This window comes from Macrotis lagotis, chromosome X (genome assembly GCF_037893015.1).
Source record: "Macrotis lagotis isolate mMagLag1 chromosome X, bilby.v1.9.chrom.fasta, whole genome shotgun sequence".
Classification (NCBI taxonomy): domain Eukaryota; kingdom Metazoa; phylum Chordata; class Mammalia; order Peramelemorphia; family Peramelidae; genus Macrotis; species Macrotis lagotis.
The window spans coordinates 170,168,671-170,186,159 of NC_133666.1; the positions used below are offsets into that span (position 1 = coordinate 170,168,671).

General features: G+C 36.4%; 1 protein-coding gene across 1 annotated transcript; it reads left to right on the top strand.

Annotated features, from left to right (window-relative positions):
- Positions 1-399: 399 nt before the first annotated feature.
- SPINK4 (serine peptidase inhibitor Kazal type 4) lies at positions 400-17,286 on the top strand. Its single transcript, XM_074201943.1, has 4 exons — positions 400-622; positions 4,581-4,621; positions 8,373-8,485; positions 17,129-17,286. The coding sequence occupies exons 1-4, from the start codon at positions 565-567 to the stop codon at positions 17,172-17,174; spliced, it is 258 nt and encodes an 85-aa protein (XP_074058044.1). The 5' UTR covers positions 400-564; the 3' UTR covers positions 17,175-17,286.
- The last annotated feature ends 203 nt before the right edge of the window (positions 17,287-17,489 follow it).

Genomic DNA, 17,489 nt, shown 5'->3' on the forward strand with positions numbered 1-17,489 from the left:
CAATAAATATTTGCTGTTTCACCTAAAAACAAACAATGGGCTCTCATTAGTAAAAATCGGCTCTACTGTACCTCTGCATTAAACCCTGTCCCTCCCCATTTTCTTCACCTTCTGGCCAGGCACAGACAAGCTTTCTCTTATTCTTCTGTTGTGTGATTTGGAGAAAGGCACTCATCTTTGTGCTCCTCTAAAAAAGGATTCCCTGAGGTAACTCTTCTGGCTCCAGGAAACATGTGAGCTTAATGAAGGATATTTGTATCTGGGTATCAAGGAAGATAATATTAAAGGATGGTGCTTTATTCTGAGCATCCTACATTGCCATCTACAAAGGGATTGATTCAGATGGAGGAATCCTGAAAATTTCCATTCACCAGGAAATAGAGGGGTTAATTGTTTTGAGAATACCATATCTTAGATCCTGAATTTCACAGCTGACCCATGATAAGATAAAAAGGGCTGACTTGGGCTATAAATAGGGTTCAGGATATAAAACCAGAGTAATTTTCTCCACCTCTGTTGCTTCCCATCTCAAGTCCCCATCATAATCTCAGGGCTGAATTCAACATGAAGGTCAAAATATGTATGCTCACCATGGCTCTGGTTGCTGTCATTGTTATTTGGGGTAAGTTGAGACTAAATTAGACGTGTATCTTGTGTTGAATTTGTTGAATTTGTTGAACTGGAATCTGGCAGGCTAAAATTCTTTGTTATTTGGGGCCAAGGAACAGGGCAGAAACAGGGCTTGGAACAAGCAAGGAAATCAACTTTGGCAACCCTCCTTCTCTACTTTAAAACTCCCCATGACATGTATAAACCAGAAAAAAAACTCTAAGGATTATGTAATATCCTTGTAACACCCATCTCGTGGCTTCAAAAAACTCAATTTGATGTAGGATGCCCATTTGACTGACCTCTCTTAAAATTTTGTGGTGTTATATATCTGCTCTATAATGAAATGTATTTAGATCTCTATAAAGTATTAGAATTCATTCAACATCCACTCATCAAACTATTTGCCAGATACCTACAATATGCAAATGTTATATGGCATATAAAGATGACTAAAAAATTGCACTTGCTTCTCAGGAGCTTATAGCCTAGATAGAAGAAATATATTATACAAATAGGTAGTAAATGAGAAAAGGTGGAATAAGATCCTAAGACAGGTATATGGTGATATGTGAGTTCTGAAGAAAGAATGATCACTTTTGACTAGTGGTATCCTATCAAGAAAGGCCTTCTGGAGAAAATAACATTGGAACTGTGTCTTAGAGAAGGGTAGGATTTCAACAGGTAGGGAATAGAAGATTTTGGCAGAGGGAGCATGGTTTAGGCAAAGACAGAGAGGAAAAAAGCTCATAGGAGATGGGACTATTTTTCCTTTGTGCCTGAGAGTTGTCATTAGGTAGATCAAAAGAACAACCTAGAAATTCCTAAAAGTCATAGTTTATGTGCTGGGATATCAAGAGGAGATGTATTTCATTACTCGGTATCTGCACTGAAAGGATGGGCAGAGTTTTTAACCTCATTAATCCATCCCTTGATGAAGGGAAGATGTGGCAGGTGTAAGTATGAAGGACCATGAAGTGAATGACCATGAGAAGGAAGCACACCCCCTGATGTCAGCCCCCCTTATGCAAAGCTTTCTTTGCCCTGTGTTCCTCATGACTCTTCTTTCAAATATCAGGAAAGCCCAGCCACTTGTAATAACATTCCGACAGCTGTACCAGGTTGGTGAGCAGATTTATTCTTTGAAATTACCTTGTTGCACATAGATAAAATGGAAGAGAGACAAAGGGGACAATTATGAGGAAAGGGGAAGCTTTTCTAATTGTTCCTCCATAAATTGCTAGGAATGGGACTGGGAAGAGATGGAGCTACAGTGATTCTCCCATTTTTTTTCAATTTATCTCTCCAAAAGGGATAATTGTGCTCTTATACAGAACATCCCAGAAGTCTTCATTCAACTTTAAGCTTTGAAGGTTTAAAACTGAATGAAGGCTTGTAAAATAATTTTTATCATAATAATAACTAGAATTTATATAGTACTTACCATATTTCCCAGCACAATACAAATATTATCTCAGTTGATCCTCACAACAATAGTAGAAGGTAGTCTCTGACTATCATCACTGGTGACTGGAATACGTTGGGACCAAGTTGAAACTCTTTCTTACACTGAGTTTGTTGAATTTATTCAACTGGGATCTGGTAGACTGAAATCCTTAACTGGTTGGGGTCAAGGAACAGGGGCAGAAACAAGGCTAGGAACAGCAAAAGAGTCAACTTTGGTTCCCTTCCTCTACTTTAAACCTCATGATATATAGAAAGGGAAGGAGGTGCTATTACTATCCTCATTATACAATTGAAAAAACTGAGATAAACAGGTTAAGGGACTTGCCAGGTTCACACTGTGGCTAGATTTGAATTCATTGTCTTCCTGACTCTGGGTCATACACTCTATTCACTGCATCACCTGGTTGCCACTAGCTACCTACTCTGAAGAAAGTGTGTGCCTCTTCCCAAACCCTCTACCCCAAGAAGCAAAAAATATTCTAAGTGAAAAGCACTGACTTCTGGGATTCAAATTCTTAGTTGGGGGGGGGGGTGGCTAGGTGGCGCAGTGGATAGAACACCAGTCCTGCAGTCAGGAGTACCTGAGTTCAAATTGGGCCTCAGACACTTAATAATTACCTAGCTGTGTGGTCTTGGCCAAGCCACTTTAACCCCATTGCCTTGCAAAAAACCTAAAAAAAAAAAACTTCTTAGCAAAGGAAAAAGAATTTAGAGATTACCTTGTTCAATCCCTGCCTTAAGCATGAATTCTCTCTAAACCAGTTTTAACTAGATCATTCAGCCTTTCTTTCCTACTTCTGTTTTGTAAGGAAAATCATTACTTTTTTTTATAGTTCACATTACATGAAAGTTCTCCCTCTGATAAGTCAAAATCTGCACTTTTATAATTCCTATGTATAAATGTAGCATTTTTAGGTCAAATAATTTGATAAAAATACTGTTTAAAAAAAGGATAAAGAATAAGTTTGTAGCTTTTTAAAATAGAGAATATAAGGATCTCTTTCCTGAGAAGTAGAGAGTAAAGGTCCCATTGCCTTCATCTCATTATCCCATTTGGTGCCAGATATGCCTCACTGGAGCAAAGGGGGAAAGAATTTTGAAGGCTCATGGGCATATCTAAAGCCATATCTCTGGAAGCAAAACTAGGAACATTATTACTGGGAGAAAAATAATTGAGCTGGGATGGGAATGGGAAAGGATGAACAAAGATAAGCTGAAGCATAGAGGACAGCCCAACCATGGGTACAACTACATTGTATAAGGTAGAGTCTGATTCTTATATCCATGGGAGTTAGCAGGAATGCAAGTCCCATAATGGCATCATGTTGATTTAACAATATGGCAGATAGGGGCTTGTGGTTGATCATGGGTGAAGGTGTGAGTAGCCACCTGGAGGAAGTATGTCCTTGGATGTCAGCACCTTGAGACAAAGCCCTAGTTGCTTATGGTTAAGAACACCATATGGTAAGCAGGTACCAAATGAGTCTAGATAATAGCTAGAGGCAGCAGGGTGGTGCAATGGATAGAGCAACAGGCTTGAAGACAGGAAGATTTGAATTCAAATTCGACCTTAGAACTAACTCTGTGACCCTGGGCAAGTCACTTAAATGCAAACTACTAATTATCTTTCCTAAAAAAACCCTAAAAAAACCCTAAAAAAAGAGTAACAGTGGGGGCAGCTCGGTGGCACAGTAGATAGAGCACCCTCCCTGGAGTCGGGAGCACTTGAGTTCAAATCCAGATTCAGACACTTAATAATTACCTAGCTATGTGGTCTTGGGCAAGCCACTTAACCCCATTTGCCTTGCAAAAACCTTTTAAAAAAAGAGTAATGGATTGGATTAAGGTAGCATTCTGCTTGTCTGCAAAATATCTCTCTAGTTTAAAAATTATCTTGAGTACGAGAGAGTCAGAAGTCATAATGATGACTACTATATTTTCTGGGATATTCTTTCCAATCACACACCCCTACGTACATTCCCCAGAGAGCATTTAGATATTTAGTATACTGCTTGTAATTTAAAGTATTTACCCAGAGGTTACTGAAAGGAAAAATTTCATGTATCTGATCTGGGGTCAGACTGATGACCCCTGAGATCCTTACTAACTCTGAAATTGTAAAGTGTATCCTGTACCCCATGAGCAAGCTATGCTTTTTTAAGGACATTAGCTCCTGACTACTCTTTCCAAAAGCCTCTCATCATGGGAATTTACTAATTTCTCTCAAGGTTCCAACCTGTTCAACTCTAAAACTCTGAAATATTCTGGAACTAAATAGATCCAGAAGTTTCTTGCAGTGGGATATCCCAGGACAGAATTCAGCCTCTTTGCTCTAAATTACTCCCTAGGTAAGGCAGAGTCCTATTTACATATCAGGGTTCACTTCTTAATTCTTTCAATTAATGTTTACTGAATCCCCATGAACAAGGTCTATGACAGATTTTAGCAATAAAAACCTTGTGAATTGTCCTGCTTATCTTAACAAACTTTACCATGTATTACAGGAGAACCGGTGAAGGCAAAAGAAACAGTTTTTCAGAGAATGGTAAGAAAGATGAATCTATGCTTCTCTTCTAATTCAATCTATCAACCAAAAATAATCAATAAACATTAATTAGGCATCTACTGTGTGCTGGAGATACAAAAATGAGCAAAAGACAGTCTCTGCTCTCAAGGACTTTATAATCTAATGGGGAGACACAACATATAAGCAAATATAGACAAAGCAAACTAGGCATAGGATAAATGAAAAACAATTAACAGAAGAAAGGCACTTGAATTAAGAGGGGTTGGGAAAGGCTTCCTACAAAAGATAGGATTTTTTTAGTTGGAACTTATAGAAAGTTAGTTCAGATCTAGGCCCAATGGAAATTTTCCTTAATTTTCTCTATTAAATAAAGCAGTACCCCAGATTACTAGAAAATGAAACATTTACTTCCATCCTATCATCACTTTGTAAAAACAAGCCTAGATTTGTCTGGCTCCATAATCTGTCCAACCTTCAACTAAGTGAGGACTGTTCCTCTTTCCCCCTAAAGTCAGAGAAGACATGATTAAAATGCTTTATAAATTATGAATATCATTTATATATAAGGACCATTGTTCTCCCTTAAGCAGCTAGGGGGTGCATTGGATAGAGCAATGGGCTCTAAAGTCAAAAGATCTGAGCCAAATTTGGGTCTCAGACACTAGCTGTGTGATCTTTTGCCTTAATCCACTGGAAGGAAATGGCAAACCACTCCAGTATCTTTGCCAACAAAACCCCAATGGATGGTATTGGTGCGCTATCATTCAGGGGTCACAAAGAGTCTGATACAACTATACAACAATAATCTTTCCTTTCTTTTTCTTCCTTCTTTCCTTGCTTTTTTCTTCTTTTCTTTCTTTCCTCCCTCTTGCTCTCTCTTTTTCCCTTTCTTTCTTTCCTCCTTCCTTCCTTTCTTCCTTCCTTCCCCCTTCCCTCCCTCCCTCCCTTCCTTCTTTCCTCCCTCCATTTCTTTCTTTCTTTCTTTCTTTCTTTCTTTCTTTCTTTCTTCCTTCCTTCCTTCCTTCCTCTCTCTCTCTCTCTCTCTTCCTTCCTTACTATGAACCATGCACAGAAGTGACTCTTCATTTACCTAGAGGTGAATCCATGGATGGAGTCAAATTAGTTCTCAGACTCTTACCAGCTTTGTGACTTGGGTAAGTCACTTAACCCTATTTGCCTCAGTTCCCTCATCTATAAAATGAGCTGAAGGAGAAAATGGCAAATCATTACAGGATCTTTACCAAGAAAATTCTCAATGGGGTCATAAAGAGCCAAATATGACTGAAACAACTAAACAACTTTCCTGAGTCACAGTAAAGAGTCCTTCCTGTGAGACATTGTTTATGTACACACACACACACACACACACACACACACACACACACACACACTATATATATATATATATATATATATATATATATATATATATAGATATACATATATATATGTGTATATCTATATATATATTACAATATGTGCATACATGCACACACATCTAATCCAAATCTATATATATTCACAACCCAACAGTCATCATCTTGTTTTAGGCTGACCCCAGGTCACTTAGTTTCAGTTTTTAGAGTTATTCTTCCTTCTGTAGACCTTCAAGGTAATTTGAAAGAATGAAGGCCTCTGGATTTCCTTGTGTTTGCATCGTTATCTCAAAGAGCTCAGTAAACATGTTAGGTTCATGGAGCATAGAAACATCTGGTAACAAGTAGCTAGAGTTTTCTTGTCAATATGCTACATCCTTCTCAAGAAGGAAGAAAAAAAGAGAGAGGATATATATATATATATATATATATATATATATATATATATATATTTACTTATTAAAATAATTATGCTTTATATATTTTAACATTCTTTTTTTTTTTAGTTTTTAGTGGTTTTTTTGCAAGGCAATGGGGTTAAGTGGCTTGCCCAAGGCCACACAGCTAGGTAATTATTAAGTGTCTAAGGTCAGATTTGAGCTCAGGTACTCTTGACTCCAGGGCCAGTGCTCTATCCACTGTACCACCTAGCTGCCCCTTAACATTCATTTTTAAAAATTTTTATTTATTTAATGCAATGGGGTTAAGTGATTTGCTCAATGTCACACAGCTAGGCAATGAGTTTAGATTTGAACTCAGGTCCTCCTTACTCCAGGGCTGGTGCTCACTCTATCCACTGCACCACCTAGCTGCCCCAACATTCATTTTTTAAAAAAATTTGAGTTCCCAATTTTCTCCCTCTCAAGTGACAACTGACTCTCAAAGGTCATGCTCACAGAGCACAAACTCTGGTGGGTCCTGCAAAACTCTATAGTCTTTGTATAGAAATCTGGTCTTTTAAATTCTTTAAATGTCTATTCAGTAAATCACAATGGCTCTCATTTATTAAGTGCCTACTATCTGTTAAGCACTATGCGAGCACCTCCTCTAACTTAACCTCTTCTACTTGACTTTCAAAGCTTTTCTTAACCTGGCCTCTTTTTCTTACACCTTATTTTACTCCCTATACTCTGTGGTCCAGTGAGTCTGGTCTCCTAGCTACTTCTTACATATGATGCTTTTGCCTCCTCCTGGCTATTCTGGCTTTCCTCAGGTCTCAACTTAAATCCTACTTTCTGAAAAACATGTTTCCTAATCCGTTTTAATGCTTACCTTTGTTGATTATCCCCAATTTATGATGTATATATCTTATTTGTACATAGTTAATGATAGTCAATTATAATAGCTAATATTTATATTTGTTGTTCAGTCGTGTTCAACTCTTTGTGATTCTATGGGTCCTATTGTCTATGGGTTTTCCTGGCAAAAATGCTGAGATGGTTTGCCATTTCTTTCTCCAGTGGATTAAGGCAAAAAGAGGTCGTGATTTGCCCAGAGTAACAGTAAGTGTTTGAAGTTGAATTTGAACTCAGATCTTCTTGACTCCAGGTCCAGAGCTTTATCTGTTGAACTACTTCAATGCCTACTTGTTGACATACTCTTTTGCCAGTTAAGACTGTGAGCTCCTTAAGAGCTGAGACTGTTTTTTTCCTTTTGTTGTATCTTAGTACTTAGCAAAGTGTCTACTGTATGTACAAATAGGTAAGCATTTAATAAATGCCTATTGACTTGTCTCAACTTGACATCTGTTTCTGGAGACTCGGACTAGCCAAGTCAAGAGAAATATCAAAAAACTGGAATTTTTTAAAAATCAAAGTGACTCATAAAACTCCCTCCTAAGGCATAAGGGAATTGCAACCTACAATGTGGATGATAGTCATAAAGATGAATTAAAAACCTTTGAGACTGAAGTAATGGAACCATCTAATCCTGGACCATGTTTGAGCTCTATCTTACTGAATCATTCATATCTGTAAAGGCCAGCCAACCACTACTGCTGATTTGGCAGGAACAGGCAATAAGAATTAAAATTTTAACATGAAATTGAGAGAGTAGGTGCCTATCTGAAGATCTGATTTTATCTCAAGAGAGGCAATGTTCTGCCATTCCTGGAGTCAGGAGAGCCTGTGATCAAATTTGACATCAGACACTTACTAGCTGGGGAAGTCACTTAATCCTAACTGCCTCCAAAAATAATAATAACAAATAAATAAATTTTTAAAATTAAAATATGAAGGCAATGTTCAATTTCCAGAGAATATGGATGGCAAAGTCTTTTCCTGAAACCTAGTTAAATTATCAAGTTTTGCCACAAAGTTTTTCCCCAAATGGCTAATATGCTAATGAGAATAATGAACTTTTCTCTCTTGAATTACATATATGTCTTTCCTTAGCCAATCTGTGAACACATGGGGAAAATTCCAGAGTGTCCTAAACTGAAACAACCTGTCTGTGGAACCAATGGGAAGACCTATGAAAATGAATGCCAACTGTGTACTGCAAGAATGTAAGTTCACTTCCTAATTGTACATTTATTTTTTTGGCAAGGCAATGCTTGCATAAGGTAATATAGCTAGGTGAGTATTATATGTCTGGGTTTGGATTTGAACTCAGGTCCTCCTTACTCCAAGGCCAGTGCTCTATCCATTGTGTCACCTAGCTGCTCCATCTAATTATACCTTTCACTGAGCCTTTTGGTATTAATATATAATCCCATCAGTGATATCATATTCAAATAGCAACAAGGGTCACTAAGCTGTATATAAACATTGTTGCTGACTTCAAATTAACTGTTTATCTAAGTTAACATAAAGTCAGCAATGATATTTATATACAGTTTAGTGATCCTTGCTGCTGTTTAATTACCACAGGAACCATTTTGTTCAAAATATTATTTTCTTTTTTCTTTTTTAAATTTATTTTTATTAAAGATATTATTTGAGTTTTCCAGTTCCCCTCCCATCTTGCTTCCCTCCCCCATCCCCTCACAGAAAGTACTCTGTCAGTCTTTACTTTGTTTCCATGTTGTAACTTGATCCAAATTGGGTGTGATGAGAGAGAAATAATATCCTTAAAGAGGAGAAGAGAAGTCTAAGAGGTAACAAGATCAGACAATAAGATATCTGTTTTTTTCCTAAATTAAAGGGAATAGTCCTTGAACTTTGTTCAAACTCCACAGCTCCTTATCTGGATACAGATGGCACACTCCTTTTCAGACAGCCCAAAATTGTTCCCGATTGTTGCACTGATGAAATGAGCAAGTCCTTCAAGGTTGAACATCACTCCCATGTTGCTGTTAGGGTGTACAGTGTTTTTCTGGTTCTGCTCATCTCACTCAGCATCAGTCCATACAAATCCCTCCAGGCTTCCCTGAAATCCCATCCCTCCTGGTTTCTAATAGAACAATAGTGTTCCATGACATACATATACCACAGTTTGCTAAGCCATTCCCCAATTGAAGGACATTTACTGGATTTCCAATTCTTTGCCACCACAAACAGGGCTGCTATAAATATTTTTGTACAAGTAATGTTTTTACCCTTTTTCATCATCTCTTCAGGGTATAGACCCAGTAGTGGTATTGGTGGGTCAAGGGTATGCACATTTTTGTTGCCCTTTGGGCATAGTTCCAAATAGCTCTCCAGAAGTGTTGGTCACAGCTCCACCAACAGTGTAATAGTGTCCCAGAGTTCCCACAACCCTTCCAACAATGATCATTATCCTTCCTGGTCATATTGGCCAATCTGAGAGGTGTGAGGTGGTACCTCAGAGAAGCTTTAATTTGCATTTCTCTAATAATTAATGATTTAGAGCATTTTTTCATATGGCTATGGATTGCTTTGATCTCCTTATCTATAAATTGCCTTTGCATATCCTTTGACCATTTGTCAATTGGGAAATGGCTTTTTGTTTTAAAAATGTGACTCAGTTCTCTGTATATTTTAGAAATGAGTCCTTTGCCAGAATCATTAGTTGTAAAGATTCTTTCCCAATTTACTACATTTCTTTTGATCTTGGTTACATTGGTTTTATCTGTGCAAAAGCTTTTTAATTTAATGTAATCGAAATCATCTAATTGTTTTTGGTGATGTTTGCCAACTCTTCCTTAGTCATATACTGCTCCCCTTTCCATAGATCTGACAGATAAACTAGTCCTTGATCTTCTAATTTGTTTATTGTATTTTTTTTTATGTCTAAGTCCTGTAACCATTTGGATCTTATCTTGGTAAAGGGTGTGAGGTGTTGGTCTAATCTAAGTTTCTTCCATACTAACTTCCAATTATCCCAGCAGCAAAATATTATTTTCTAAGGATTTCAGTGGACAGGAGGACTTGAGTTCAAATCCTGTGACATTAGCTGTGTGACCCTGAGTAAATCACTTAACCCAATTACCTCATAAAAGAAACAATGCAGCATATCTGGTCCAAGTCCAGAGTCTCACACTAACTGTCTGTTTCCTCATCTATAGAATCAGGAGTTTAGATTACTAAAAACCCTTTCAAAACAAATAAGCACAGACACCAGAGACAGAGCTCTGAGTTTAATATCCCAGCTCCAACATCTACCGCCTATTTGATCTAAGGAAAATCCCTTGAGCCTCAGTTTCCTCATTTTTAAATTGAGAGGTTGGAATTTTGTTGTTGTTCAGTCATTTTTCAGTTGTGTCCAACTCTTCCTGATCCCATTTGGAGTTTTCTTGGCATAGATACCAGAATGGTTTTCCATTTACTTCTCCAGTTCATTTTACAGATGAGAAAACTAAGGCAAAACAGTTAAGTGACTTACCCAAGGTAAATGAGACTAGATTTGAACTCGAGAAGATATGTCTTCCTAAACTCCAAATCTGGCACTCTATCCACCCACGAGAGAATGGACTAGATGATCACAAAAGTCCCCTTCAACTTTAAATCTATCATCTTCTTTTTTTCCACTATATTCATGCCGACCCTAACATCATCAAGAACAAACAAACAAACAAAACCCAAGTATTTGGGAGAAAAGAAATTAAAGCTTTTCCTCTTTTCCCTCTCTTCAACCCCTTCCCTTCATCCCACTTGTCTGATAATGCTTGGATCTTCTTCAGCAGAATGTACTGATAGTACCTGTAAGTACAGTAAGTCCTCAGACAAACTAAACCCTTCCCCTGCAGAGATGGATTTAGTGAAATTAAAAGTACCAGCAGTTCTGCCATAACAAGATATAGTTGTTCCCCAAAAAGCACCTCATTATGCAAAATGAAAAATTATGCAATAAAAACCTTATGAGGGAAATGAAGTTAGGGGCACAATGCTCAAAAACTTCTTCATTGACACATTTAAAAAACCAGGAACCTAATTAAAACAAGCAGAAGCATAGTTCTTTATATGTTAAATGGTTAAAACATATATAAATATTATAATAAAGTGATTATGCCCTGGCTACTGCTGCTCAGTTGGGCAGGCAGCAACTCCCTGCCTTGTGTTCTCATGGGAGGGGATGGGGGTAGAAAGAGCTGTGAATAGCCTAATATATCCCTGTCCTTCTCTGCCCCCCAGATCCTGTTTCAACAGAAGAGACACAAAAACATGATAAAACTTTACCTTGAAAAGACCTGGTTTGATTGTGAAGGGGTACAGTTTTCCACCTCATTATTTCCCAAAGAAATTATGCAGAAACTAATTCATAATTCAAGTTATGCTCAGAAAGTTCCCTAATATATTAATGGCATTGGAACAATTTCAGAACAAATTTGTGCTTTTGAAACCCCTAGTGTTATAGCTGAACTGCTTGTACTCTAATACTATGCCAAAAAATGGCCCGTTCTCTCCTCCCTTCGGGGATTCCTCTGATCTCAAGTTCCAGGTCAATCCAAAACCCTTCCAGGTGCCTTCTGCTATGGGTTCTAGTGAAGAAAAGCTACTGCCTTTAGAATCTAAGATGCTTAAGTCAAGTTCAAATCTTGGTTAGGGCTACGTTTTCACAGAGAAGACCAAAAATAGTTGCAAGCATCCACCTATTTTTTTCCAGAGGTAGAAAAATTCCATAAACCATCACATCTGGTTGCTGTGTTGGTTGGTTTTGCTTAAAATGTTTACCTTTGTGAAAAGGCAAAGTTCAGGCAGAGAAAGGTATATCTGGAAGTGAATTTTATATAAAAACATAAAGATCCAAGAAAAAAAACAAAAAAAAAAATCAGAAGTAGAGCAGGAAACTGAGGCAAGTCAGCTCTCAGTGTTTCCCAGATGTTAATGTTATGTTCATAAAGTCACCATACAATTCAATTAATTCCTGAAGCTCCCTTTAGGATCAAATATAAAAGCCTCTGAAGTTCAAAACTACATAACCTGGATATTTCTTACCTTTCCAGTTTTCTTTACTCCCTCATATTCTACATTCCATTGACACTGGACTCTTTGATGTAACTTGTATGCAATATTCCATTTCTCAACTCTCTGGGCATATTCATTTGCTGTCTCTCCAGAACTGGAACTCTCACCCCTCCATTTCCTGGCTCTTCTGGCTTCCTTTAGATCTCAGTTCAAATTCCACTTTTTGCAAGAAATCTTTCTCAGTTCTCTTTATTCTTAGTGCCTTCATTCTGAAACACCCCCCTCCCCCTAATTTATCCTTTCTATATCTTTTTTTAGGCATAGTTGTTTCCATGTTGTTTTCCCATTTTGACTGTGAACTTCTTGAAAGCAGAGATTGTTTTTTGCTTTTCTTTGCACTCTCAGCATTTGGCACAGGCTGGCACATAGATACTTACTAAATGAAAGTTTATTGATTGATTTAAATTTATTAGGTGAAGCAAAATCAGCATATCTATTAATATATATTTACCATGAGCATAAAACTAGGGAATATTATAATATGCAATACAATGATAGAGAATCATCAATCAATATACAGAATATGGGAACCTTAAAGGTCTTCAAGTCTATCCTCCTACCCAGTACAGGAGTTTCCTCTATTTATGTTTAGCATTTTAAAAATCTACATTTCATTGTTACTTTCCATAAAAAAAAAAAAGCATGTGACTCATGAAGCACTGAAACACATTAGAAAGGTATAAATTCTTAATCTATTTGAATAAAACCTATTCTCATCCTCAGATCCTCACCTCTTCTCTTTTGTTGCCCCTTTATCTAGCTTTGAAGTTTTGCTTATTCTTTTTTCTTGGTTTATTATTTATTCAATTGTTAACTTCTTCCTCTCTTTTCTCTCAGGTAATAGTCAAATAGAATTCCCCCTTTTCTCTTCAACTTTTTTGGTAATCAACTTTTTAAAATTTCATTTTCTGTAGCTTTTTCTTTTTAAAAAAATGTATATAGTATTTTATTTTTCCCAATTACATGTTAAAATAATTTTTAAACTTTTTTAAAGTTTTGAGTTCAAAATTCTTTCCTTCCCTTTCTCCCACTCCTCTCCTTATGACAATAATCATCCAGGTATAGGTTATACATGTGCAATCATGTAAAACATTTCTATATTTGTCATTTTGTACAAGAAGTTTGGATAAAAGAAAAATGAAACAAAGAAAATGAAAAAATAGCATGCTTCAGTCTTTATTCAGACAATATCAGATCTTTATCTGGAGGTGAATAGTATAGTATGCTTCATTTTTATTCCTTTGGGATTGTCTTGGACCTTTGTATTGCTGAGTAGCTAAGTCTTTCACAGTTCTTATTCATACAATAATAACGTTATTGTGTACAATGATTCCTTGGTTCTGCTCACTTCACTTTGCATCAGTACATGTCTGTCTTTCCAGGTGTTTTTGAAATCATCCCACTTATAGCATATAATATCCCATTACAATTATATACCACAACTTGTTTAATCATTCCCATTCTTAGCCATCAAAAAAAGAGTTGCTATAAATGTTTTTGAACAAATAAGTCATTTTTTCTTTTTTTAAAAAAAACTTTCTTTGGGATATAGACCTAACAGTGGTATTACTGGATCAAAGGGTATGCAATTTTATAGCCTTTTGGGCATAGTCCCAAATTGCTCTTCAGAATGGTTGGACTAGTTCACAACTCCACCAACAATGCATTACTATCACAGTTTTGTACCTTTTTCTTAAAAGAGCTTCTTTCCCTCAATCCACCATTTATCTTCCATTTCTATTTTAGACTTTTATTCTTTGATTAATGACCCTAATACTTAATTAGTCCTTTTTTTAATCTCAATTCTTCATAGAATTAAAATTTTCAAGAATCTATTTTGGGATCTTTCTTCTAAACAGATTTCTGTCTTGTAGCTTTTGCTTCTCCCTACCCTTTTTAAGGAGGCCATAGAAATAATTTCATAGAGGTGTCCCACTGTACAAACTTCTTATTTCTCTGATTGTGTATTTACTGACTTTTACCCTGTCCTCTATCATTTTACTTCATTTATCTTAAGCTCTCTCTCCTGTGTCCAGGCCCCATCACACTTGTTCCAAGACATCTGATTCCCCTTGAGACAGGAGGAATGCTCTTTAAGCACTAAATCTCTGCAGATTGTACAGATTGTAAGGTCCCCAACTTTATAAATTCTCTATTTCTTTCATAGGAGCACTCATCAGTGGTACTACCCACCTACACCGAAATAAGATTTTCACCTTCTTTTCTCCTTTGTCAACCCCCTACCTTTGCTTTCTTGCCCTCTTTCTATAGGCTCTCTTTTTCCCAAGAGACAATAGTTATTTTCCTTCACTAATAACTTTTGATTAGGGAAATTCCACATTCCCCTCTTCTTCCCCTCTCCCCTTTTATTCAATCTCTTATACTATCAATTAATCCCATCCAAAAAGCAATGAATCACTAAGCAGGGTATTGTGAGATTTAGTCTATTATTTTTCAAGCCTGTATTTCCAAAAACACTTCTGACTTCTACTTTTATCTTTGCTTCTTCATGTATATTTAGAAAGAAATCTCTTAATGGTCTTACCCTAGTTTTTTAGCCTTAGTTGTTGTATTTGTTTATACTTACTGTGTTTCTATTGTTTGGGATATTTAATAAGTAAATAATTCCTTCAGGTCATCCACTTTTAATTTTAGGAATGTTTTGAATGTTCTTTTTCATTAAACATCCATCTATTTTCATTTATAATTAGGCTTAGATTTACAGGATAGATTATTCTGCACTGAAAAACACTTTTGCTCTTTGATTATTCCATTATTCCTTGTGAATAAAGGTAGGTACAGAATAGTCTTATGATATTCAGCTTTATTTCTTTTTGTTTTTTCCCAGATTTAGTGAAAGATGTTCTAAATGAACACAATCCCCAAGAACAGTCTTGCCTCTCAAAGGGAGACAGCAGCTCACTGAGGAGAGGATGAGCTTTTAAAGGGTAAAGATGAGGGACATAGATCCACGATAGTTCAAAGAGAAAAGATGCAATTATTTCCCTTTAAATTTGAACATTTTTCTCCTGGTCGCTTGTAGAATTTAACCACTTTGTGTCTTGGTGTTTGTAGTCACAGGTTTGTTTTGTTTTTTTCCTTAGAGACAATCTGTGAATTCTTTCAATTGGCATTTTATTATGTATTCAAAAATTTTAGGTAGTCTCATATTATTTCTTATATTTAGTTGTACAGAGTTTTATTTGTTGTGTTCCTATGAAAGACTGTCATCTTTGCATGATATCCTGTCTTTGAGATCAATGTTTTTCTTGATTAAAAATCATGCTTTCCATTTTACCTCTTTTGCTTTTCTTCCAAGGTGTCCTTGATTTCTATGCATTTATACTCCCAATTAGTTATCCTAGTTTTTATTTCTTTGATAAAACTTGATACTGTGGACTTGAGTTTTTCTATTCTGCCAATTATTTTTGTTGTCCAGGTCATAAATTCTGCTTTCATTATTCTCATTTCTCTGTTAAACTATTCATTCAGCAACATCATCCTGTGGTTGCATGCTCTCTTGGGAATGCACAGAATCAGGTGTTGAATTATTTTCCTTTGTCTTCAATAGTTATTCATAGATGTCTGAACTCTTTTACTTGCTTTGGAAGCCAGATCTGCATATACTTAAGATCTTTAACTGATTTTCCTTTCTTCTGAGATTTCCTGAATATTTCTTTCCTTATTGCTCATTTTCTGAATCTCTCTTCTTTGATAGCAGTTTCCCAAAGGATTGGATCTCAAAGAATCTCAGCCTCCTCCCATGCTAAGCAATTCACCTTTCACTGCTCTTGATCTCTGTCCTAAGTGACTTGTAGGTGGGGATAGGATTGGCCCCAAATGAATGCTGGGCTTTTTCTCTCTAGCTCACTTGATTGCCACATAGCTACACATATGTGAATTGCCCTCTTTAGTCTCATTACTTCATTCTCTGCCTAAGTTCTGTTGCAGCACAAAGAACTACTTTGCTATTTGTAGATCTGAGGCATTAGAGGGAAATGTGGGTCAATACATTTTGTCTAGTCTTCCATCTTGTTGGTGATGTCACAAGGATGGAACTTCATCTTTATTTTTTTGGAAGATGATGAATTTTTCAATACTTGAAAATATTCATGATTTCTGTAGGCATTCCTTCCAGCAATGTAGACCCCAACTCCTCCAGGCTTCTTTAGTGTATGGTTTCAAGAGTTTACTATGACTGAAAAATATTCATTATCTGGTATCTAGTTTCTTCAAGTTTAAAAAACCTGGTTCCTGAGATCATAGTTCATTGTCAGATTTGTCTTCTAAGCCTTTATAGCTTGGTAGGATATTCACTGACATAACTTTCATGTATCCAAGTTCATCAAAGTAACTGGATTAAAGCCAAGAAAAACTCTCAAATTTGAAGAATTTGAACTCTGATTTTCCTAACTTAAATCCTAGCACTCATCTAATATGTTGCCTTTAGGAAACATATTAAAAATGCATATATTAAAAACAAACTTGCTAGATTATGAATGTAACTATGTAGCAAGGTACAGTGGGGGGGAAAAAACAGTGAATTTGGAGTAAAAGAACCTGGAGGCAAATCCCAACTCTGCTCCCTTCACAGGTCACTTCTCTGGATCTAAGTTTCCTTATGTAAAAAAAAAATGAGGTTGGGGTATGGGGCATCTAGAGCATTTTTAATATTTTCTTTTTAGTTCTTAAGTTATGATTCTATGATATGACAGTCATAGTGGTGAAAAAACGAATCTACTTATGATTTGTAATTAATTTTTTTTCTCCTTTAATTGTAGACAAACTAGACAGGATATCCAGATCACAAAGGATGGAGAATGTTAAAGAAGAAACATTCTATAGGAGACCAAGTGGATCTTTTCTAATTGCTTCAGAAATATGGTCCCTTCTCCCTCCCCCACTGAATATGTTCTGTATAGAATACAATAAAATCAACATGCAGAATTATCATGAGTGTTATCATTGAAACCATCAAAGGCTTGAAATAATCTAATGTTTATAAGCAAATTATATTAAAGAAAAAAGTCTATTGTACAGTGGGAATGTGAAAGCAGAGAAGTAACCATGTAAATGGCTTATTTTACTCTCTGAGGCACCCGTGGGGTGGGGAGGGCAGGGCATCTCCTCAATGTATAGGTT